At 46.9% G+C, this 26314-nt stretch overlaps 1 protein-coding gene across 1 annotated transcript in view; it reads left to right on the forward strand.

Annotated features, from left to right (window-relative positions):
- LOC135807099 (uncharacterized) overlaps window positions 1-26062 on the forward strand; it is a 37278-nt gene extending 11216 nt beyond the window's left edge. The window contains exons 5-12 of the mRNA XM_065321160.1: window positions 1403-1891; window positions 2766-2795; window positions 16806-16830; window positions 17175-17262; window positions 20247-20323; window positions 20797-20948; window positions 24087-24207; window positions 25942-26062. Coding sequence (XP_065177232.1) covers window positions 1403-1891; window positions 2766-2795; window positions 16806-16830; window positions 17175-17262; window positions 20247-20323; window positions 20797-20948; window positions 24087-24207; window positions 25942-26062 — 1103 coding nt within the window. The remainder of the gene's footprint in view (window positions 1-1402; window positions 1892-2765; window positions 2796-16805; window positions 16831-17174; window positions 17263-20246; window positions 20324-20796; window positions 20949-24086; window positions 24208-25941) is intronic.
- Window positions 26063-26314: the final 252 nt, after the last annotated feature.

Below are 26314 nucleotides of genomic sequence, written 5' to 3' on the forward strand. Positions count from 1 at the left end.
TTTTAGAGTAATAATACCGTATTTTCCGGGGTATAAGCCGCACTTTTTTTCGCTAAAAATCGGACCAAAATCGCCCCTGCGGCTTATACACCGAATATGCTTGCGCGAATGAATGCTTAGCATACATCAGTATGCATGCTGACATCATGTGACATGTCATTCGACTCAGCTTCGCGCCTGTGTTGCTACCCCGGCACTTTTCCCGCACTATCGACAAAATCGGAGCGAAGACTATTCACATCAAAACGACAGGGCACGAACGAGAGCACTTTACTGTGGCTTTAGCATGCCTTGCCGATGGGACAAAGTTACGGCGATTTGTCATTTTCAAGCGAAAGACTATGCCAAAGGATGCAGTGCCGCCTGATGTCATTGTCCACGTTCATCCCAAAGGCTGGATGGATGAAGCTGGAATGCATATGTGGCTGGATAAGGTTTGGTGTGCAAGGCAAGGTGGCCGTGGGAGCACCCCTGTTCGAAGCTGCCTTGTCTTTGACTCGTTTCGTGCACATCTAGTAGAGAACTTCAAAAGACGTACTCGTGAAACACGGACCGACCTTGCTGTTATCCCTGGTGGTCTGACATCCCAGCTTCAGCCACTTGATGTGTGCCTCAACAAGCCATTCAAGTGCCACATCAGGCAGCACTGGACGGACTGGATCATTGGGGGAAACCATGAGTTTACACCAACAGGCCGTATGAAGAAACCATCAATTTCCAAAGTATGCAAATGGGTGGATGAGTCATGGAAGGCCATCCCAACTACAATGGTCGCCAAATCATTCAAAAAGTGCTCAATTTCAAATGCACTGGACGGCACTGAAGATGACATGATCTTTGAGGACCACAATGGTTCAGACTCCGGCAGCGATGAAGACGGCGACGGCATCGCTGCAGAGGTAGCTTTGATCAACATCAGTGGCAGCGAGACTGAAGATAGTGCAGATGACATAGAGTGATCTGTAGTCAACACAGCAATACACCAACATCTCTGCAGCAACCTGTGGTGCACTAACACTTCATAATCTGATCTAACATGGTATTTAGCTCCATAACCATAATAAATTTGTAGAAAGGCCATTTGTCAATGAGTGTGAAAAATCTTGGTTTGTGGGTGCGGCTTATACTCCGAATACCAACTTTTAGTCAATATTTTGCCTCAAAAAGGGGGGTGCGGCTTATACCCCGGTGCGGCTTATACCCCGGAAAATACGGTACTCTCTTTTTGGATACACAAATTGGGCTTGTGAATGCGCTGAAAAAACACTAACACTTTTAACTGCAACAGATAACCATGACGAGAGGAAGTGCGTGATCAGTTTTTGACAGTGGTTATTTGTGTTTGTTTTAAAACTGGTTTACATGCGTGCGTTGCGTGCGTTTGTCATCTGCTGTGTGTTAGGTTGCACCAACTTTGGCCAGTATGCATTGACTGACATTCGCACCCTATTCCGGTCTTGCTCAATCCTAGCACCCAGCCCGGACCTACTGAAGTCTGTTCCGAATAGTGAGATGACTATTGGGAACCGGTCCGTTGTCGTTGGGCCTCACTTTGTCGGCATACGTGTCCTCAACTCCACGAGCCAGTCCGACTTCAGCTACGTTCGTGCCAACACCACGTTCGCGCATATCGCATTCATCGACGTCCCGTCGACTGGTATCTGCATCTATGACAATGCGGCATGTCCCACGTGGACAGACATGCGCCTTGCTGACTTACTGGCACTCGTGCCAAATGGTTCAGTGATCTCCAGCCCCGTGGCGGGCAAGTGGAGAGGCACGGTGATCTGGCCTCCCGGCGGAGTTATAACTCAAGACCCAAGCGGCCTGAGCGATGCATATCTAGCGGGCGTTATGGGTGACCAGATGAGATTTGACTACTGCTTATTAAGTAAGCTCAGAGCTAGACACCTGTCTGTATATCCTAGTGGCGATATGTTGGGAAGCTATTCTTCAACATATCCAGGTGCTGCCTGTGTTGTAATGCAGTCATCCTTGTCTGTGAATGCAGTCGTTCTGTTTGTGAATGCAGTCATCATGTTTCGAATGCAGTCATCATGTTTGCGAATGCAGTTATCCTGCTTGCGAAAGCAGTTATCCTGTTTCCGAATGCACTCAATGCAGTCATTCTTTCTGTGAATGCAATCATCCTGTTTGTGAATGTGGTCATCCTGTTTGCGAATAGTCATCCTGTTTGGGTATACTTACCTTTACAGTATTCGTATGCACTGCACACCATATCAATGAAACTGTTCATAGCGCGCATGTACTAGAGAGAGATGTCAACCAGCATGGTTTTCAATTTGGGTAGTGGGGGATTCTGGGCATATCCTATTGTTTTGTATATGATATTCCCCAATGGAACAAGAGCACGCATCAATGAATATTGCATCCTCAGACTCGCTGACATGCTACAGGACAGCTCCTAAAGTCGGTTTTCAAATTGGTCTTGTATGTGCATGAAGCGACTATGGGTCGAACAAGAATCTTTTCACCGGCATGTCTTGCACATAATATCAGTACGTGTCAGTACGTGTCAGTATGTGTTTAGCATGATGCAGAAGAGGCGTGTAACACTGGCGTTACCTACATACACATGCTAAGTTATGATGTGTGTTTGTGTGTATGTGTACATATGTGTGTGTGTGTGTGTGTGCGTGCGTGCGTGCGTGTGTGTGTGTGTGTGTGTGTGCGCGCGTGCGTGTGTGTGTGTGTGTGTGTGTGTGTGTGTGTGTGTGCATGCCTTTTTCGTCTCTCCACCTCAGATTCTACACAGACCATGTGCCCAAAGAGACGTAAGTTTAAACCGGAAACTCAGCATTGCTCCGAGTTCTATGTGTACGTGTCCGGTGCATCTAGAACAGTGGTAACATCTAGAACAGCGGTAACATCTAGAACAGCGGTAACATCTAGAACAGTGGTAACATCTAGAACAGTGGTAACATCTAGAACAGTGGTAACATCTAGAACAGTGGTAACATCTAGAACAGCGGTAACATCTAGAACAGTGGTAACATCTAGAACAGCGGTAACATCTAGAACAGTGGTAACATCTAGAACAGCGGTAACATCTAGAACAGCGGTAACATCTAGAACAGTGGTAACATCTAGAACAGTGGTAACATCTAGAACAGTGGTAACATCTAGAACAGTGGTAACATCTAGAACAGCGGTAACATCTAGAACAGTGGTAACATCTAGAACAGCGGTAACATCTAGAACAGCGGTAACATCTAGAACAGCGGTAACATCTAGAACAGTGGTAACATCTAGAACAGTGGTAACATCTAGAACAGCGGTAACATCTAGAACAGCGGTAACATCTAGAACAGTGGTAACATCTAGAACAGTGGTAACATCTAGAACAGTGGTAACATCTAGAACAGCGGTAACATCTAGAACAGCGGTAACATCTAGAACAGTGGTAACATCTAGAACAGCGGTAACATCTAGAACAGTGGTAACATCTAGAACAGCGGTAACATCTAGAACAGTGGTAACATCTAGAACAGTGGTAACATCTAGAACAGTGGTAACATCTAGAACAGCGGTAACATCTAGAACAGTGGTAACATCTAGAACAGTGGTAACATCTAGAACAGTGGTAACATCTAGAACAGTGGTAACATCTAGAACAGTGGTAACATCTAGAACAGTGGTAACATCTAGAACAGTGGTAACATCTAGAACAGTGGTAACATCTAGAACAGTGGTAACATCTAGAACAGTGGTAACATCTAGAACAGCGGTAACATCTAGAACAGTGGTAACATCTAGAACAGTGGTAACATCTAGAACAGTGGTAACATCTAGAACAGTGGTAACATCTAGAACAGTGGTAACATCTAGAACAGTGGTAACATCTAGAACAGTGGTAACATCTAGAACAGTGGTAACATCTAGAACAGTGGTAACATCTAGAACAGTGGTAACATCTAGAACAGTGGTAACATCTAGAACAGTGGTAACATCTAGAACAGTGGTAACATCTAGAACAGTGGTAACATCTAGAACAGCGGTAACATCTAGAACAGTGGTAACATCTAGAACAGTGGTAACATCTAGAACAGCGGTAACATCTAGAACAGTGGTAACATCTAGAACAGCGGTAACATCTAGAACAGTGGTAACATCTAGAACAGTGGTAACATCTAGAACAGTGGTAACATCTAGAACAGCGGTAACATCTAGAACAGTGGTAACATCTAGAACAGCGGTAACATCTAGAACAGTGGTAACATCTAGAACAGTGGTAACATCTAGAACAGTGGTAACATCTAGAACAGTGGTAACATCTAGAACAGCGGTAACATCTAGAACAGTGGTAACATCTAGAACAGCGGTAACATCTAGAACAGTGGTAACATCTAGAACAGCGGTAACATCTAGAACAGTGGTAACATCTAGAACAGTGGTAACATCTAGAACAGTGGTAACATCTAGAACAGCGGTAACATCTAGAACAGTGGTAACATCTAGAACAGTGGTAACATCTAGAACAGTGGTAACATCTAGAACAGTGGTAACATCTAGAACAGCGGTAACATCTAGAACAGTGGTAACATCTAGAACAGCGGTAACATCTAGAACAGTGGTAACATCTAGAACAGCGGTAACATCTAGAACAGCGGTAACATCTAGAACAGCGGTAACATCTAGAACAGCGGTAACATCTAGAACAGTGGTAACATCTAGAACAGTGGTAACATCTAGAACAGTGGTAACATCTAGAACAGTGGTAATATCTAGAACAGTGGTAACATCTAGAACAGTGGTAACATCTAGAACAGTGGTAACATCTAGAACAGCGGTAACATCTAGAACAGTGGTAACATCTAGAACAGCGGTAACATCTAGAACAGTGGTAACATCTAGAACAGTGGTAACATCTAGAACAGTGGTAACATCTAGAACAGTGGTAACATCTAGAACAGCGGTGACATCTAGAACAGTGGTAACATCTAGAACAGCGGTAACATCTAGAACAGTGGTAACATCTAGAACAGCGGTAACATCTAGAACAGTGGTAACATCTAGAACAGTGGTAACATCTAGAACAGTGGTAACATCTAGAACAGCGGTAACATCTAGAACAGTGGTAACATCTAGAACAGTGGTAACATCTAGAACAGTGGTAACATCTAGAACAGTGGTAACATCTAGAACAGTGGTAACATCTAGAACAGCGGTAACATCTAGAACAGTGGTAACATCTAGAACAGTGGTAACATCTAGAACAGCGGTAACATCTAGAACAGTGGTAACATCTAGAACAGCGGTAACATCTAGAACAGTGGTAACATCTAGAACAGTGGTAACATCTAGAACAGTGGTAACATCTAGAACAGCGGTAACATCTAGAACAGTGGTAACATCTAGAACAGCGGTAACATCTAGAACAGTGGTAACATCTAGAACAGTGGTAACATCTAGAACAGTGGTAACATCTAGAACAGTGGTAACATCTAGAACAGCGGTAACATCTAGAACAGTGGTAACATCTAGAACAGCGGTAACATCTAGAACAGTGGTAACATCTAGAACAGCGGTAACATCTAGAACAGTGGTAACATCTAGAACAGTGGTAACATCTAGAACAGTGGTAACATCTAGAACAGCGGTAACATCTAGAACAGTGGTAACATCTAGAACAGTGGTAACATCTAGAACAGTGGTAACATCTAGAACAGTGGTAACATCTAGAACAGCGGTAACATCTAGAACAGTGGTAACATCTAGAACAGCGGTAACATCTAGAACAGTGGTAACATCTAGAACAGCGGTAACATCTAGAACAGCGGTAACATCTAGAACAGCGGTAACATCTAGAACAGCGGTAACATCTAGAACAGTGGTAACATCTAGAACAGTGGTAACATCTAGAACAGTGGTAACATCTAGAACAGTGGTAACATCTAGAACAGTGGTAACATCTAGAACAGTGGTAACATCTAGAACAGTGGTAACATCTAGAACAGTGGTAACATCTAGAACAGCGGTAACATCTAGAACAGTGGTAACATCTAGAACAGCGGTAACATCTAGAACAGTGGTAACATCTAGAACAGTGGTAACATCTAGAACAGTGGTAACATCTAGAACAGTGGTAACATCTAGAACAGCGGTAACATCTAGAACAGTGGTAACATCTAGAACAGCGGTAACATCTAGAACAGTGGTAACATCTAGAACAGCGGTAACATCTAGAACAGTGGTAACATCTAGAACAGTGGTAACATCTAGAACAGTGGTAACATCTAGAACAGTGGTAACATCTAGAACAGTGGTAACATCTAGAACAGTGGTAACATCTAGAACAGTGGTAACATCTAGAACAGCGGTAACATCTAGAACAGTGGTAACATCTAGAACAGCGGTAACATCTAGAACAGTGGTAACATCTAGAACAGCGGTAACATCTAGAACAGCGGTAACATCTAGAACAGCGGTAACATCTAGAACAGCGGTAACATCTAGAACAGCGGTAACATCTAGAACAGTGGTAACATCTAGAACAGTGGTAACATCTAGAACAGCGGTAACATCTAGAACAGCGGTAACATCTAGAACAGCGGTAACATCTAGAACAGCGGTAACATCTAGAACAGCGGTAACATCTAGAACAGCGGTAACATCTAGAACAGCGGTAACATCTAGAACAGCGGTAACATCTAGAACAGCGGTAACATCTAGAACAGCGGTAACATCTAGAACAGCGGTAACATCTAGAACAGCGGTAACATCTAGAACAGCGGTAACATCTAGAACAGCGGTAACATCTAGAACAGCGGTAACATCTAGAACAGCGGTAACATCTAGAACAGCGGTAACATCTAGACCAGCGGTAACATCTAGAACAGCGGTAACATCTAGAACAGCGGTAACATCTAGAACAGCGGTAACATCTAGAACAGCGGTAACATCTAGAACAGCGGTAACATCTAGAACAGCGGTAACATCTAGAACAGCGGTAACATCTAGAACAGCGGTAACATCTAGAACAGCGGTAACATCTAGAACAGCGGTAACATCTAGAACAGCGGTAACATCTAGAACAGCGGTAACATCTAGAACAGCGGTAACATCTAGAACAGCGGTAACATCTAGAACAGCGGTAACATCTAGAACTAACAGCGGTAACATCTAGAACTAACAGCGGTAACATCTAGAACAGCGGTAACATCTAGAACAGCGGTAACATCTAGAACAGCGGTAACATCTAGAACAGCGGTAACATCTAGAACAGCGGTAACATCTAGAACAGCGGTAACATCTAGAACAGCGGTAACATCTAGAACAGCGGTAACATCTAGAACAGCGGTAACATCTAGAACAGCGGTAACATCTAGAACAGCGGTAACATCTAGAACAGCGGTAACATCTAGAACAGCGGTAACATCTAGAACAGCGGTAACATCTAGAACAGCGGTAACATCTAGAACAGTGGTAACATCTAGAACAGCGGTAACATCTAGAACAGTGGTAACATCTAGAACAGTGGTAACATCTAGAACAGTGGTAATATCTAGAACAGTGGTAACATCTAGAACAGTGGTAATAGACTGTGAGCCAAGTGCATGAATTCATGATTTTCGTTCCCACTTTGGGTGTTCCGCGATTTTTTTCTTTTATCATGTGGAGAGACCTAATAGAAGATCATTTTTGATTGCTGTCAGTTTGGGAAGCTTGCAGGGAAGTCAAAATAAGCAATTATGATAACATACCCCGTTTCCATAGCAACTCACATAGCAACCTGCTATTTTGAAGGTGTTTCTTACATTTTTCAACAGGCAACGGCACTGGACGACGAAATGTATAGGTCAAGCGTCATTACAGCTGGATTAAGATAACTATATGAGCCAAAATGAGCCAAAATAGAATTACGCAGAACTACATTGTATAAAGTACGCGCACATTTTAAATATTACTCGAAGTGACGATGCACTGGTAGGTAAGTGCACATGAAATGGTGGCGACAGCCGCGAAATGCATTTCAGCAATGATAATGTAATTTAGGGGTGAAACGATTATTGTAGTGCAGCCCAACCCGGCTATTTGTTGATCGCCAGTGTCTGCTTTCATGTGAAGGTAACACTCCAGGCGATCCCTTGGCAATAGTCATGCTGGCCTTGGGTACTGTTGGGTAGATCGAATATTCGAGTATTCGTTCGAAAATTTCAAACGAGCGAGTATTCGAAATTCTGCACTCGATCGTTTTTTTTTAGTATTGGCATTCTATTTTTCCAAAACGTTGGTTGTACCGCTTGTCCACTGGTATGCATGCGTTATGCATGCCTTTGAGTCAGTATTTATGACTTCGACGATGCGATCACCACGGCAAGTAACGTTAGTTAACGTTCTGAGATATGAAAGTACTGATGAAAATCGTTACTTTACACTCTGTACAAGACGTTGGCGACTTTTGTTCTATGTTCACAGATAATTTCTTCCGAATTGGTCGGGAACTCACAAATCTAGCGCTTTGGAATTTTGATAAAATACTCGAAATAATCGGATACTCGATCGAATATTATGAATGAGTGATCGATTGGTCGAAATAGATACTCGTTTCATCCCTATAATGTATAGAACAAACAGGCATTCAATATACAAAAGCCCAGCAGCAGCGAATTCTCTGGACAACGGTTGGAAAACATCATCAACAACAACCAGGAGAATCTGGTTTAATCCGGTGCAATGCTCATTACACCTTAAAGAAGTTGCTGGATACAGGATTTGTATATTTGCACTCATATAACTGATCAATGTAACGTTACTCCGTAAGCACTGCTGTATTGCTTCTTAACTTATAAGTGCAAAGTGTGGAGCAATGACCGTAACGTTAGAGGACCACAGTGTGTATACCGGTAGATTCAGATCTGTAGTTTAGTTGCATTATAATTCTTTCGAAACATTACCCATAGTGCTGAAACGATTATATCGATTACTCGTTACTTACTCGATAAGAAATAGATCGAGCGGTTATTTCGATTTTATCGGCTAAACGAGTAGAATGGTAGTTAAGCTCGGTACGGGATTTCCCCCTTTTTTGGGGGGGGGGGGTCACAAAGCGTGCATGCACCGAAAGTGTTGCGAGTACGACACGAATATGTACATGACTGTACACTTGCAATATCGATGTATGTGTAAAATTACAAGCGCGATCTGAGAAAGATCGACACGATCACCGTCGCAGTCTTTCCAGCTGACTACTTTTCTTACATACAGCATGCAGGACTGGCAGGCTCAGTATGTGTCTACACTAGCTGCAGGGGCTGGAGTTCCCTCCACGTGCGAGTAGTCTTGAGCTAAAGACAGTAAAGTGGTCTTCAGTTTTGTGTTTTCCGTTCTGTCGACGGTTCCCGAATCAGTTTGCTCGACGGCAAGCTAGGCCTGGCGTCTAGGCCTATTTTGAGCATAGACAGGAAAAGCGACTAGTTACTTGTTGGCGTGCCTCAAGTCGGCTCCTTCTTTCGAAATCCACCGATCTGCGCCCCTGGCCGGCTTCTCTGACTTCATCGCCGGAGTCAGCGAAGTCACAGGCGAAGGGCGCCATCAGCTCTTGGGTTGCAACCAGTACGTTGCCTCTGTCTTGTCTGTATTCGTCTGGTCAGTCTGAACAGCTGACGGACTTGTTGCGGGATCATGGGATCTATGCACCTGCTTTCCGTCGTTGGCGATGTTGGACTCATAAAATTTTTGAAATTCACAGAATGTACATTGTACTGATGTAGTTACAATAATAATCGTTTAGCCGATAAGCCGATCGTTATGGTATCAGCTAAGCCACTAAGGAAAAAACGTAATCGTTTCAACACTAATTACCCATGCATTGTACGTAGAGAGCACAAACGGAAAGGTACATGCCTATTAATGTTAATTCTGAAGTACTTCAGTATGAAAGATTGAAACAGTTTTAAGTATTAGCTCTCCGGAGATATGGTACATTGTACATGTACGTTCTATTTCTGCTGCAACGGATTACAAAACCTTTAGTTTAGCTTGACTGATCAGCAGCAAGCACACTGATGGACATGATGATGTTCGTACTGCCACTGCACTGCACACAATAGAAACCACAACAAAAAAACATCGTCATGACGCGGCTGTGTTTGATTGCAGGGGACATTTTATGTCAGACAGTTACTCTGAATTCCTGTTAAAGTGCAACATTCCATGTGTCATACATTTGTCACAAGACTCACAACATATCTATGCACTGTATTGCATTGCGTGCAGTGTAAATCCAGAAACTAAAAAGCATAGAAGCTGAATATCACCTACCTGGCATGTTGTTTACTCTTCTGCATCCGATTGGGCAGCAGCATCAGCACTCCCAGTTACTGTGACGTTGGTGCAATCATTGCAGTGGCAAACATCTGTGCACCGAAGGCTTTGCCGGATACAGGAACAAGACCTGGTGCTGCAACCCTTCTTGCAGCCACAGCTCACGAATTCAAGTAGACATTGTGGTGCAGGTGGCAAACTAAGCCAGTCGATCTCCAACTTTCCATTCACTAGCAACCACCCATTATTGCTAAATGAAGGTGGTACATCTGGTGTGGCTTCCAAACTCCGGCGCCAAACACCAGCCTGATAGTTGGCTCTTCTGATGTGACGAATCAGAGCATCCTGGCAGGGGGGCAGCTGATTAGAAGCTGACTTTGATTTGCAGAACAACTCGTACCTTGCCACATTGATACTTCCACACTCTGGGCGGCCATAGAGTGTGCAAACAAACCATTCAATCTCCAAGAGGGCTTCTTTACTCAGCTGAAATGCCTTGCCAATTTCCTTCACAGCTTCACGTGCCCTGCTGCCAGTTGCTCCTGTATTACGAATGATATCAAATGCGGCCTTCTTCCCCTTGCCAGAGAATGCAGAGGTGGTATCACAACCAGTGAGGGAGTGCATGCCAAGAAGAGCGCTGCATACCTCTGATCCTAGGTTGGAGGCTTTGCTGGTAGCGTTGGTAATTCTGATGGCACTAGCCTTGCCAGATATTAGAAGGACCTTGACGCGTATTGTGTAGCTGAAGCATAGCGCGAGGATGGCTACGTCGGTGTCAGAAGATTTGATAGCGACTACATCAAAACCAGAATCGGAAGCATGTTTAGTATGGAGAATGAGACGAGTATCAGCTTCCTCATGTGAGCAGAACAGTGCTGAACACTCCGTAGAAACAACAGCACTGCCGCTTTCACTGGCAGTAAACAAAACACACTTCTCTCCCACGGTTACATAGAGCAAACCATTCAGCGGGACTGCATACTTCTCGGTACACCATTCTTTTGCCAGGAAGCGAATGAGCTCAGACTTAGTTGTGCCGACTGACAGGAACTTTGACCATTGTGCTGGTGTTTTCTGAGACGAGCTGGTTATATGTTGCCTGAGTTCTCCATGACTAGACGCACGCTGCATTCGTTCTACATCCTTGATTGAGTTTTCCGGATTCGTATCGGCAACGAAGTCCATGCGGCGATAGAGCTGGAAGTAGCTAGTTACGGAGTTGAAGATGGTTGTTGCAAGCTCACCAAATGTCGCGGGAATGGCACCTGGTCGGATAGAGCGAAGTAATGCCATCGCATCAATCATCACGGCTGCTGATGTACTGGAAAGCGGCAGCGTGGCAGGTATCTCGCCAACAAGTTTCAGCAGCTGAGACTTTGCCGTCTTGACAGGTGAGCCATCGTGAGTTGCGATGGCCAATGGCAGAGGACCAAGGGGATAGCAGAGGACATCACGCATGTTCATTTGCCGGGACTGTGCAATGACGACCATTCTTGCGAACAGTGCCCGGTCAGCTCGCAGGCTTGACATTGCCTTTGACGACTGGCTTGTGGTACTTTTCTTGACTACGGTGAATGTTTGCAGCTTGACCTTCGGAAGTGGATCATGAAATTTCTTCTGTCCTGAGACATGGCGCTCCTCCACAAAGGCTTCCAATGCTTTACAGCCACGCTCTTGGGCTCCGAGGAGGTCTTGTTGAGCAGATTTCCCGCAGGATAGCCCAGATGCCACATTCACAAGGTCGGTGCTGTCACTGGAGAATGGATCCAGCCAACTGTGAAATGTGGATTCTAGCTGCTGCACGTGCCGTTCGTCCTCTCTCATCCGAGTCTCATGGCACTCTTTGTGGATGTACTCGCTCTCCAAGCTTTCCTCATCCAGACCACAGTGCTGAAGTGACATCTATGCCATCTTGGCCGGTCGTGGGCGGTCATAACCCAGCGCTGAACAGCAGCTGGGTTGCGGCTGCAGCCTACAACACCTCCTTGAGTCTTTGAAGACCGGTTTATCGATTGCTCAATAGCGAGATCAGACGGTACCTGGGCAAAGGAGTTGAGTGACCGTTGAACCACAAATCCACCATCTGCGAGATACTTCGATGCTGCAGGGTTGGATTCCGGTAGGCTGGTCATCTGTATCCAGTACAGCTTTCCATACCGAGCGTAGTTAGGCCTGTCGTAGGCGAAAAACCAGGGCAACATCTGCTGGATGCACGATAGATGCAGCGCCCAGTCTGCGGATCTGCAGGACCGAATGAATTTCAGAAGCAGGAACACCAGGTCAATGTAGGAGGACCAGAATTTAAACATTGGGGATGATTCTGCTTGTGGCCCACAGAACTCCTTATACAGGTGATAGATGGACCTGAATTCTTCTGAATCTAGAAGACGATCGGCATTGTCAGCATTGATATGCTGCTGCAATGCCTTCATGCCGGCAGCAATCTCTTGGCTGTACTCCAGAAGAACACTTGGTTCCAATGTGCTCAAGAAGGCTCTCCATCTCATCCGCACCAAAGACTCGGCCACAAGCTTATGCATCCGCACTGCTCGGTTGTAGTGGCGACCATCTAAGGCTGACTGAACTGATGATGATCCACCCACAGTGGATTCAATCAAAACATCAGCCAAACCAGCATCCTTAAATCGCTTGCCCAGGACAGCAAGGAACGTCAGGCTGATGTGGAAACCACCAAGGCGCAGGACAATCGGCTTGAACTCTGTTGGTCTTTGCAGGACCAGATCTACCGCCTTGGCATAAATTGCTTGGTCGAACACGATTATAGTGAAGTTCAACCCAACAAGCCTCGCCATGTTCATGGACTGACAGAGTACTGAGTAAACAGTGGACATCTCTGTGGGCGAACTGTTGACGACAGGGCAGTGTCCAACTGTACATTTGGCGGGGATGTTTGACTTGCAGAGCAGAGCATTGAATGCGGACCAGGCAGGAACTGTTTGCTCCTGCTCCATACGGTCATCGGATTCCACAGTGGCGTTTGGCTGGAAGACATCACTGTCTAGACGTGCCAGGGCCCAAAGGATATCCTGGAGCTGGGCGGAGGCATGGATAGCAGAGCTCACTGATGCAATGGTGACACTGCCGCTTGAGATAGGTGGCGGGTTGCATTTTGCCATCGTGATTGACTGTGGCAGCGCTGTTGGCAGTACCACCGCAGATCGTCTCCGCTTCTGAGGGCAAAACGATGGGGTATTGAGCTCCCTTCCAGTGTCAGCACTATTGGACAACTCCACTGTTGCTCCGCGCTGCACAACAATTCCATTAGTGCAATGGGTTGTGCCCGCACCTGACAATGTTTCCTCATTAAGATCATTATTATCCCAGACGAAATGAAAGGGATAGCTCGGGTTGATATTACCAGGGAGATATGCCATGTCTTGTTGCTCGTGAACATGCTTTTCAGCCACTGCCGTTTCGATTTCCAGTACTTGGGCATAGGAAATGCAGTGACCAAGCCGATTCAGCTTGCGGATCAGGCGATAGCTTCGGAACATGTGGTGAAGAGCGACAGCTAACGCCACATGCTTTGGTGGTCGAGCAGGCGTACATATATGCACAATGTCCTGTGCAGTTGACCATATCTGGCGCTTGACATGCTGATCAGTGATATTGCCCATTGTACTGATCGCTGCTTAAGATAGCCAAGAAGTTGTGGAGGTGCTCATCACCGTTGGCCGTCGACAGGTTCGCCTCGGGCGAAGGAGGCCATGCTGATTTGGGAGCTGACTTCACATGGTCACGGATCTTTGCTCTCAAAATGATTGCCGCGTGGTACAAAATCCGTGCCTCATCTTGTGAGCGCCAATCATCTTGATTAGCATGATGTAATTCGCTATCACTTGTGTCCAAATCAGAACTCTCTGTATCATTAGACAGCTGGCTAAGAAAATGCACCTCATGCTGGGTAGCGTACACCCGTTCCGGGTCATTCTTCTTAGGTGTCCGGAAGAAAGTGATTGCATCTCCAAACTCCTGAAGCAAAAGCTTTTTCAGCTTGTCGTTTCTGATAACTTCATCCTCATGCCACTCCCTGTACTGCATATTAACAACACTCATTGTTAGCATCTTTCCGGTCACAAATAGCTGCTCTGGTCGATTAAGATCTCATTCCCATCAGCAGTCTTCTCAACCGCATGCTGTCCGGCACACAACTTCTCCAAGGTCTTGGCTCGTGTATAGTCATTGTAACACGACTTATGATACCGTAGTCCACGGTCTACCAAAAGCAAGCCACATGTTCCAACAGCAAGCTGTATCCGCTCATCACGACGTACAGCAGCAGCGTTGGTCAACTTTGTCGCAGCAGCCTGTGTCTGGCACAGAGATGTCTTCTGGACAGTCTTCCTGCCGGTAGGTCCACACCTGATTTCCACCTTTGAGCAAATGATGCAACTATGCACATCTTCAGAGACTTTTGGGATACTGAAAGTCTGGCGTGTGGTCCTTCGCCCACCACTGTCATCAGCTACAGCAGCAGTACATTGGCTATCTCCAACATCCTTCATAGACTGTGAGCCACGCTCTAACAGTGTCTTGTTCGTGACCTGCTGGTAGCATTTACGATGATAGCCAGCATCAACAGGCCACACAGTTGCACAAAAGTCTACGGAACTGTCCACAGCCTCAAATTTCCGATCGTCAACAACTATTACTTGCTGAACTCTCTCCCAAGAATGTGAGGAAAACCCTGTCACATTATCACCTTCAGCATCTCGCCTAACGTGGATGACGCATCGTAAACGTCGAGAAGCCGGCGAGCCAGCACATGAACCTTGAGCAGGGGACCTGCTTCTCTCCTCCTCTTCCTCCATGACACACACCGCAAACGTCTTCACATCATCTTCTTTCTGTTTTCCTCAATACATGTGCATTTTCGGAATAGATTGCATGCTGCGGGCCGATAATTCTGGCCACACGTGGTGTTCAAACGTCTCCACGTGGAGATGTGCAAAGGCTACGCTTTTGCTCCTTTTGTGCAGCCCCTTTCATGCTCATAACTGCAGTGCGTACTAGTGCCTCCACTGTGCGACCTCAGTACGACCTTTTGTGTCAGGTGCAGTGCCATGTACGGGGAGTGTCAGCACCACCGTACATTTTTGCGAGGTCAGTGGTGCAACAGGAGTCCGCTCCGGCTCTTGTGACCTTGGTTCTTGTCGATGGCGGCTATGGATTTGGTCAAACTTTCTCCGTTCTATTTGGGCATGTTTGTGCCTGATTTGGAAGTGACAACAAGCTGAATGCGTATCTAGTCGAGTACAGTCCATTCAGAAAAAAATGAACTTCTAGCTTTTGGCCATAAATGGGTCAAACGTTGAGTTTTTTTAGAATTTTTTTCTGCAATCCCATATGTAATCCTCTTCCAATTATGTTTCTGAAGTTTTTTTGTCCAAAAAGCAAGCCATAGCAAGAATAGGATTTCGGCCAGGTTTTGCCCCAAAATCACTGAATTGGGAAAAACCATCAAAATCCAGGCCGTTTGACCCCGCCTGCAACAGTGCATTCTGCGGTTCGAACCCCAGTTCAGGCACCCTTTTTGGACCCTTTTTCAAATTTCAAAGTTCGCAGCACTGCACTGTGTACGATGAAATCACGAAAAATCGCCAAATACGGGAGCTCGCCAGAGCCAGGACCCATCTTTTTATGAATGGACTGTAGATGGAACGAACTGGGGAAAAAAATTGCGGTACGCTCAAGGTCGGAACGAAAAAAATTCTGACAGGATTTTTGGTGCCTGGCTCACAGTCTATAACATCTAGAACAGTAGTAACATCTAGAACAGTGGTGCAGCTATTTACACTTTGCTTTGTGAATATATAAACCAATACTGATCCAGATTTCTCATTACTGTTTTCTGATGATCGCTTAGTGCGTGAAACTCGGAGTAAAAACACTTTCTCTGTCCTCCTATTGTTTGAACAGTGGTAACATCTAGAACAGTGGTAACAGACTTATTTTGAAATGCAAGAATGAGTAACAGACAGTTCAGTGCTGCCGATAGTACACTGTGTACTGTGCTTCGAAGTAGACACCTGTAAATTCCAAATGTCGAAGCCCACCCCGAGACCAATCACTTTGGCCCTTGCCAGAGTTTACTTTGCTCGGTACGCGTCAGATCTAAACTCACCTACCCAGCAGCGAAGTTGTTTCGTTTCAAGAAGCGACTTTGGAATCGGCCTGGACAACTGCTGCAGCCCTACAGACCTGGAGTGAAAAAGTGAAGGTTGCGGGAGGAGTGTCCAGGCTGTAATTGCTACAGAGGTTCAGGAATAATATGTGATGTTCAGGAATATGTGATGGTGGAAGTACCGGAAAGAGGAACGTTTCATGAAACTTCAAAACTTTTCTCGGTTATTAAAAGAACATGCCGCACTTTTAATTAACCCGCCTTCCCCACGTTGATAGAATCATGATTTTTCTTTTTTTATTGATGCACTATAGACCACATTATGTCTCCGTGTTGTCTGTTTGCCTATGTTCTATGTTCCTATGATTAGCAGCGCAAGGGAATACGGGACCAGGGTAAGTCTAGCCTGCAGCATTCCAACTCTGCTGTGAACTCTGCTGTCTCACTACACTTACAATGTGTTTTAATAGTACTGGGATCTCGCCAATGTACTGTCTCCTTATTAATTGGCTTTTCTGAGTGGCGTCTTTTCAGTGTGTTGTATCCTTACCTCTTTCATTATACATGTACTGCTATTGCAGAATTCTGGGGAGGGAGACGGGGCAGGGCGGGGGGGGGGGGGGGGGTCGAGGGAGGGACTGAGGCAAGGAACCATGCCAATGAATCTCCCTTTGGCAAAGCGTCCGCCATGCCAGGTACAATCCCATCTGATTTGAGAAGTGTGTTTGATTCTTTGCAGTTCCGCCGCCGCACCGCCTACACCAGCTCCTCCTCAATGCACACTGGATCTTGTCAGGCTCTTCTACTTAGTGCTCGTGCCTATATCGGTGAGCGCTTTGCCTACAATCCACTTTCACAACACTTAGTGACAGCAAGCAAGGCAATGCAGGTGTGAGATTAAGTGACTCACACCGTACCGACACTGCACACACAGTACAGGTCTACCCTCGTTAGTACAGGTCTACCCTCGTTAGTACAGGTCTACCCTCGTTAGTACAGGTCTACCCTCGTTAGTACAGGTCTACCCTCGTTAGTACAGGTCTACCCTCGTTAGCACAGGTCTACCCTCGTTAGCACAGGTCTACCCTCGTTAGTACAGGTCTACCCTCGTTAGCACAGGTCTACCCTCGTTAGTACAGGTCTACCCTCGTTAGTACAGGTCTACCCTCGTTAGCACAGGTCTACCCTCGTTAGCACAGGTCTACCCTCGTTAGTACAGGTCTACCCTCGTTAGCACAGGTCTACCCTCGTTAGTACAGGTCTACCCTCGTTAGCACAGGTCTACCCTCGTTAGTACAGGTCTACCCTCGTTAGTACAGGTCTACCCTCGTTAGCACAGGTCTACCCTCGTTAGTACAGGTCTACCCTCGTTAGCACAGGTCTACCCTCGTTAGTACAGGTCTACCCTCGTTAGTACAGGTCTACCCTCGTTAGTACAGGTCTACCCTCGTTAGCACAGGTCTACCCTCGTTAGTACAGGTCTACCCTCGTTAGTACAGGTCTACCCTCGTTAGTCCAGGTCTACCCTCGTTAGTACAGGTCTACCCTCGTTAGTACAGGTCTACCCTCGTTAGCACAGGTCTACCCTCGTTAGCACAGGTCTACCCTCGTTAGCACAGGTCTACCCTCGTTACTACAGGTCTACCCTCGTTAGCACAGGTCTACCCTCGTTAGCACAGGTCTACCCTCGTTAGTACAGGTCTACCCTCGTTAGTACAGGTCTCCCCTCGTTAGTCCAGGTCTACCCTCGTTAGCACAGGTCTACCCTCGTTAGTACAGGTCTACCCTCGTTAGCACAGGTCTACCCTCGTTAGCACAGGTCTACCCTCGTCAGCACAGGTCTACCCTCGTTAGCACAGGTCTACCCTCGTTAGTACAGGTCTACCCTCGTTAGTACAGGTCTACCCTCGTTAGTACAGGTCTACCCTCGTTAGTACAGGTCTACCCTCGTTAGTACAGGTCTACCCTCGTTAGCACAGGTCTACCCTCGTTAGTACAGGTCTACCCTCGTTAGTACAGGTCTACTCTTGTTAGTACAGGTCTACCCTCGTTAGTACAGGTCTACCCTCGTTAGTACAGGTCTACCCTCGTTAGCACAGGTCTACCCTCGTTAGCACAGGTCTACCCTCGTTAGTACAGGTCTACCCTCGTTAGTACAGGTCTACCCTCGTTAGTCCAGGTCTACCCTCGTTAGCACAGGTCTACCCTCGTTAGTACAGGTCTACCCTCGTTAGTCCAGGTCTACCCTCGTTAGCACAGGTCTACCCTCGTTAGTACAGGTCTACCCTCGTTAGTACAGGTCTACCCTCGTTAGTACAGGTCTACCCTCGTTAGCACAGGTCTACCCTCGTTAGTACAGGTCTACCCTCGTTAGCACAGGTCTACCCTCGTTAGTACAGGTCTACCCTCGTTAGTACAGGTCTACCCTCGTTAGTACAGGTCTACCCTCGTTAGCACAGGTCTACCCTCGTTAGCACAGGTCTACCCTCGTTAGCACAGGTCTACCCTCGTTAGTACAGGTCTACCCTCGTTAGCACAGGTCTACCCTCGTTAGTACAGGTCTACCCTCGTTAGTACAGGTCTACCCTCGTTAGTACAGGTCTACCCTCGTTAGTACAGGTCTACCCTCGTTAGTACAGGTCTACCATCGTTAGTACAGGTCTACCCTCGTTAGTACAGGTCTACCCTCGTTAGTACAGGTCTACCCTCGTTAGCACAGGTCTACCCTCGTTAGCACAGGTCTACCCTCGTTAGTACAGGTCTACCCTCGTTAGTACAGGTCTACCCTCGTTAGTACAGGTCTACCCTCGTTAGTACAGGTCTACCCTCGTTAGCACAGGTCTACCCTCGTTAGTACAGGTCTACCCTCGTTAGTACAGGTCTACCCTCGTTAGCACAGGTCTACCCTCGTTAGCACAGGTCTACCCTCGTTAGCACAGGTCTACCCTCGTTAGCACAGGTCTACCCTCGTTAGTACAGGTCTCCCCTCGTTAGCAAAGGTCTACCCTCGTTAGTACAGGTCTACCCTCGTTAGCACAGGTCTACCCTCGTCAGCACAGGTCTACCCTCGTTAGTACAGGTCTACCCTCGTTAGTACAGGTCTACCCTCGTTAGCACAGGTCTACCCTCGTCAGCACAGGTCTACCCTCGTTAGTACAGGTCTACCCTCGTTAGCACAGGTCTACCCTCGTTAGTACAGGTCTACCCTCGTTAGTACAGGTCTACCCTCGTTAGTACAGGTCTACCCTCGTTAGTACAGGTCTACCCTCGTTAGTACAGGTCTACCCTCGTTAGTACAGGTCTACCCTCGTTAGTACAGGTCTACCCTCGTTAGTACAGGTCTACCCTCGTTAGCACAGGTCTACCCTTGTTAGTACGGCATCGGGTACAAGACTAGCCTCATTAGTAGATAACGAGCCAAAATTCTCTGACACCTGAAAGTCGGACGTGCAAGTCCAGATATTAGATAATACCCGTTATAATTTTGGTCTGCGATACAAAATAAAATTTCAACAACAACAATGATAAGACGAACAAGTTGAAACCCCCAGGGTTGTCTACTAACGAGGGTAGGCCTGTACTCGTACTCGTGCTGTGTTCACCCCACTCACATGGTGATGTCACTGTGCTCGCACTGTTCACACGGTGCTCACATTGTGCCCACACTGCGCATCTAAGTCAGAATTTGGTAAATGGCACTCCTTGCCAGCAAACCGAGGACGGAGACATTGGTGATATGTGTGACATTGGCGTGAAGCTAGGTGGCAATGTTCAGTTAGCTCTGTCTGTTTGCTTTCATGATGTTTTTCAGGCAGTGTGCATCATTTATTTATCACTCCGCAAGCCAGGAAAGCCATTCCGCTTGCAGCTGAAGCTTTCATCTGTGGTGTAAGTGTACAGATGTGTGCATGTACACTCAGCTAGAGGCAAATATCTCCTTCATTGCTCATACCCCGAGTCACACGCGCACGCACACACACACACACACACACACACACACACACACACACACACACACACACACACACACACACACACATGCAGACACGCACACGTGCGCGCGCGCGCGTGCACACACACACACACACATGCAGACACGCACACACACACACACACTTTCCTTCCTGAATGTCAGACTCATTGCACAGTTCAAGGTTTTCTTCAGATTTCAAAATCCATGCCTCCTGTGAAACTGCACAGGTACCAATATTCAACTTTCTTCATTCTTTCTTCTCTCTTAATATTTCATTTGCTGTGTGCAGACCTCTGCACTGCGGTCTGTCTGGCTGTGTTTGCGGTGGTGTCATGACGGCCGTTGTCGCCAGCCAGCATTGTTACTGTTGTTCTTGCTGTTGTTTTAGGCCGGCCAACTTGCTGGATTTCCACTCCGACCGTTTGTTGATTGCCGTGGCTTATGTTGCCACGGTGCAGATTGTGTTCCTGATGTTCACTGGTCACTTGCATCTTCACATCACCACTGCTAACTCTGTTATCCAAGAAAAATGGCTTAGTGGTAAGTGCCTCCTACATATAGCTCTGTGATGTTTCTGCCTTCTACATATAGCTCTGTGATGTCTCTGCCTTCTACATATAGCTCTGTGGTACCTCTGTCCAATAGTGGTACAAACGTTGATGTTGCTCTGTGATGTCTCTGTCCAATAGGGTACAAACATTGATGTTGCTCTGTGATGTCTCTGTCCAATAGGGGTACAAACATTGATGCTGCTCTGTAATGTCTCTATCCACTAGTGGTATAAATGTGTTCATTCGCCCGCATTCAGCGGTTTCGAAACTGTGCTTTGTACTGGCGGAGCTGTGCCCGCCGGAGCAAAACGGTCCGTCAGGTCTGCCATAAGGTCAGCCCCAATGGCAGATCTAGCACCTGGGACTGTGCCCATGAATTTATGTGCACCGTCTCGAAGTCGGACCGCCAAAAATTGTACGCGCTGCGCATCATTCCAGTCATTGACCGCGGCGCAATGATTTAAGTACTCCAGGTTGCAGCGGCAGCAGCGGCTGCCAGGCAGTGTCACGTACGGATTCCGCCGGTGTTGGACGGCCGTTCCTCGGGAGGCCCGTCTTCAACAATTGATGCAAATTTCTTCAGATTGGTCAACAGGGTGGTGAGGCCGCCCGCCATGGCACGCAACTTGTGGGCCTGAGCCAGCCTGTTCAAGGCGTCCAAGGCGGATGCTCCCGCCTGTAGCGCTACAACGAGAGAGCTTGGAAGCTCCGGGCCCTACGCTATGCTTTTATGCTTTTTTGCCTAGCTCATCGTACATGTTATTAGAACTGTTATTAGAACTAATGGAAATGTTTTTTTCCGTTGATTGGCCACATCATTGTATTGCAAAAACGTTTCAATCAGTTTGAATATGAGTTAGGCAAAAGTATTTGCAGAATTTATTGCGGATTGTTATTTTTCTCTATTTCATCCACTTTTGGTTTGCTCCTTCTTTTCTTTTTATCTCCTTATACTGTAAATCAACAAATTATGGTCGATGAGAAACTTTGGCCGATGAGAAACGAAACTTTTCACCGTCATTAAACTTTGGTCGATTGGAGTTTTCAAAAAGAAATCGATCGGAATTTTTTGCTCTCACATGCATCCATTGCTCAATCATGCATCATTTGCCTCTATGACAAACTTTGGCCTGCGATTTACTTTGGCCGGTTGGTACCAAGCGGCGTTCTGGAGTCGACGGGATGTCTGTCCTGACGTTTCCTGTGACAGGCGCTGGCTCTGCCGATCACGGGCGTTCTGGAGTCGACGAGATGTCTGTCCTGACGTTTCCTGGGACCGGCGCTGACTCTGCCGATCACGGGCGTTCTGGACTCGACGGGATGTCCGTCCTGACGTTTCCTGGGACCGGCGCTGACTCTACCGATCACAGGCGTTCTGGAGTCGACGGGATCTCTCTTCCGACGTTTCCTGTGACCTGCGCTGAATCGCCCATTCACGCGTATTTTGGAGTCGACGGGATGTCTGTCCTGACGTTTCCTGGGACCGGTGCTGACACTGCCGATCACGGGCGTTCTGGAGTCGACGGGATCTCTCTTCCGACGTTTCCTGTGACCGGCGCTGAATCGCCTGTTCACGCTTATTTTGGAGACGACGGGATCTCTCTTCCAAAGTATGTTTTTGCTGACGCATCCTATCACCTATTCGGCAACTAACGTCCATTCTTATTTTATTTCCTCCTCGTCTCCCTATTTCTTTCCAAATCTCCCTCTACATTAGGGAGTCGTATACATAATACGACGAAAATTGTGGCCAGCTGTTTGTACGGGACGGTACGGGACAGATACAGGAGCCAGCAAATATTGTGGCCAGCTGTTATGTACAATCCTGTAGAGCCTTTGTAGTCACAGATACGGGACAGATACGGGATAGCTCCAGGCGTGACACAAACACACAAACAAACAAACAAAAAATACCAAATTAAAGCTGTTTGGACCCTGGCTAGCGCCAGACGTTACTGAAGTAACGTGTTCTGCATAGCTACGCGAATAAAATCTTGCTAATGACTTGCATGCCTCGGCAGAGCTCTGGCTGACGTTTGTGTTGAGTCCGACATTCTGTTCAGAAGAAAGAAGGACACGCGTCGTTAGCATTATCACTTGATGCACACACCCATACATGCACACACGGTCGCAGCACCGAATGTCATGGCCACTGGCACCAGTTTACACACCCATGCACACACGGTCGCAGCACCGAATGTCATGGCCACTGACACCAGTTTACACACCCATACATGCACACACGGTCGCAGCACCGAATGTCATGGCCACTGGCACCAGTTTACACACCCATGCACACACGGTCGCAGCACCGAATGTCATGGCCACTGACACCAGTTTACACACCCATGCACACACGGTCGCAGCACCGAATGTCATGGCCACTGACACCAGTTTACACACCCATGCACACACGGTCGCAGCACCGAATGTCATGGCCACTGGCACCAGTTTGCACACCCATACATGCACACACGGTCGCAGCACCGAATGTCATGGCCACTGGCACCAGTTTACACACCCATACATGCACACACGGTCGCAGCACCGAATGTCATGGCCACTGGCACCAGTTTACCATCCCATGAAGTGTTCCATGTGGCAGTCTGATCAGGCTGATCATGTTACACACGACTGAAGGACAAAGGCAGTCACGTCTTGGCTCAGAGTTTCCCGGAACAGGATGTGCAGGCAACAAGGACACCAGGCTAGCCTTGTCTCCTGTATATATTGGACTTGGTAGGCAGTCCAGCCCCTATATGAGGTTCGCATCCTATATAGAGTCCATGGGTCCGAAAAAAGTTTACTTTTCTTCCCATGACTATGTACTGGTCATACCATGCCCTCTCTCTCTCTCTCTCTCTCTCTCTCTCTCTCTCTCTCTCTCTCTCTCTCTCTCTCTCTCTCTCTCTCTCTCTCTCTCTCTCTCTCTCTCTCTCTCTCTCTCTCTCTCTCTCTCTCTCTCTCTCTCTCTCTCTCTCTCTCTCTCTCTCTCTCTCTCTCTCTCTCTCTCTCCTCTCCTCTCCTGGCTTTCCACCCTGCTTTCCGTCACATTCTGATAGAGAATGATGGTGTCTGGTTTTCCATGATACTCACACCAGTAGCTGATGTTCTTTTTCATGCGCAGTTGTTGTGACAGTACTGTTGACGATGGTCATTGGCTTCAGCTTCTATAGTGTGTTTGCTGGAATGACTACTCAACATCAGCCGGAGGGTGCCATCATGGGCTTGGTTGTCTCCGTCTTATTGTGAGTCCATGGCTACTCTGTGTGTGTGTGTGTGTGTGTGTGTGTGTATGTGTGTGTGTGTGTGTGTGTGTGTGTGTGTGTGTGTGTGTGTGTGTGTGTGTGTGTGTGTGTGTGTGTGTGTGTGTGTGTGTGTGTGTGTGTGTGTGTGTGTGTGTGTGTGTGTGTGTGTGTGTGTGTGTGTGTGTGTGTGTGTGTGTGTGTGTGTGTGTGTGTGTGTGTGTGTGTGTGTGTGTGTGTGTGTGTGTGTGTGTGTGTGTGTGTGTGTGTGTGTGTGTGTGTGTGTGTGTGTGTGTGTGTGTGTGTGTGTGTGTGTGTGTGTGTGTGTGTGTGTGTGTGTGTGTGTGTGTGTGTGTGTGTGTGTGTGTGTGTGTGTGTGTGTGTGTGTGTGTGTGTGTGTGTGTGTGTGTGTGTGTGTGTGTGTGTGTGTGTGTGTGTGTGTGTGTGTGTGTGTGTGTGTGTGTGTGTGTGTGTGTGTGTGTGTGTGTGTGTGTGTGTGTGTGTGTGTGTGTGTGTGTGTGTGTGTGTGTGTGTGTGTGTGTGTGTGTGTGTGTGTGTGTGTGTGTGTGTGTGTGTGTGTGTGTGTGTGTGTGTGTGTGTGTGTGTGTTCTTTCATTCTCCTGGGTGGTTACCAACAGCCAGTGCATGCCGGAGTATGTGGTGTGGTGTGTGTGTGCGGAAAAAAAAGAAAAAGAAGAAAGACCAAAAAGTAGGGATTCACTGGCCAGAAAAAGCCACTTCATAGCTGTGTGGTGTAGACCAGGCTGAATAGTGGCGGTCAATTCTTCAGCCTTGCAAGCTGTTGAATGGTGCAATCCCAGCACAAGCTGCTATGGCTTCTGCTGTAGCATCGCTATCATCGCCTCCGGCGATGGGCGTCCAATGGTCCAATGGTGTGTGTGTGTGTGTGTGTGTGTGTGTGTGTGTGTGTGTGTGTGTGTGTGTGTGTGTGTGTGTGTGTGTGTGTGTGTGTGTGTGTGTGTGTGTGTGTGTGTGTGTGTGTGTGTGTGTGTGTGTGTGTGTGTGTGTGTGGGTGTGTGTGTGTGTGTGTGTGTGTGTGTGTGTGTGTGTGTGTGTGTGTGTGTGTGTGTGTGTGTGTGTGTGTGTGTGTGTGTGTGTGTGTGTGTGTGTGTGTGTGTGTGTGTGTGTGTGTGTGTGTGTGTGTGTGTGTGTGTGTGTGTGTGTGTGTGTGTGTGTGTGTGTGTGTGTGTGTGTGTGTGTGTGTGTGTGTGTGTGTGTGTGTGTGTGTGTGTGTGTGTGTGTGTGTGTGTGTGTGTGTGTGTGTGTGTGTGTGTGTGTGTGTGTGTGTGTGTGTGTGTGTGTGTGTGTTAGTCATAATTGCTATCGTATCAGAAAATATGTACTCGATCAGTTTTCACATCGTACTCCTCTCCCATGTAGAGAGGGGACAGCACCCTTTACGAACAGTGTGCACGAAATGACAACAAAGGCTCTAAGTACGCTTTCTGTCTTGGTGTGATTCAAATCTCTTGTAACTGTAGGAATTAGATTACTTCATGTTTTGCTTTGAGGCCAATGTTACTGGCTCTCCAATGAACAGAAATGCTATGGCAGGTAGGTGAGTTTACGCTGAAAACTTCACATTTCATTCCGAAACTGAACTTCGGTTCTACCGTTTTCAGCTGTACTCGTATGCTCCTTTTCACCCACCTTGCACCCGTGATTTTTGCAGTGTTCACACAATCGTTGTTGTTGTTGCCTACCCGTCTGCTGCAGCATCGTCTTCTACATTTTACGGATCTCCTCCTGCGTTGTATCCTCACGGGTAGGTATCTCAACCAACTGCACTTGCCACAGCCATGCTGCAAGCTTTAGAGGTTCTTTAGCGCTGATGTAATCTTTTCACTTGTTTTACATAGACTCATTAGAGGAAGGTATGTGGCGCGGGTCAACAGCCATTTTGTTTAGAATAGAGGGCGAAAGTTTGGAACGATACAAAGATTAAAATTACGAGCAAGGAGCAAGGTGCAACAAGAACGAAATCGAAATATGGCGAAATAAAACACAAGTAAACGCAATACAGCTATACAGTCCATTCATCGGAAACTATCCCGCTGGCTTTTGAAAGTCGGATTTGGGCTAAATTGAG

Source organism: Sycon ciliatum, chromosome 1, assembly GCF_964019385.1.
Source record: "Sycon ciliatum chromosome 1, ocSycCili1.1, whole genome shotgun sequence".
Lineage (NCBI taxonomy): Eukaryota > Metazoa > Porifera > Calcarea > Leucosolenida > Sycettidae > Sycon > Sycon ciliatum.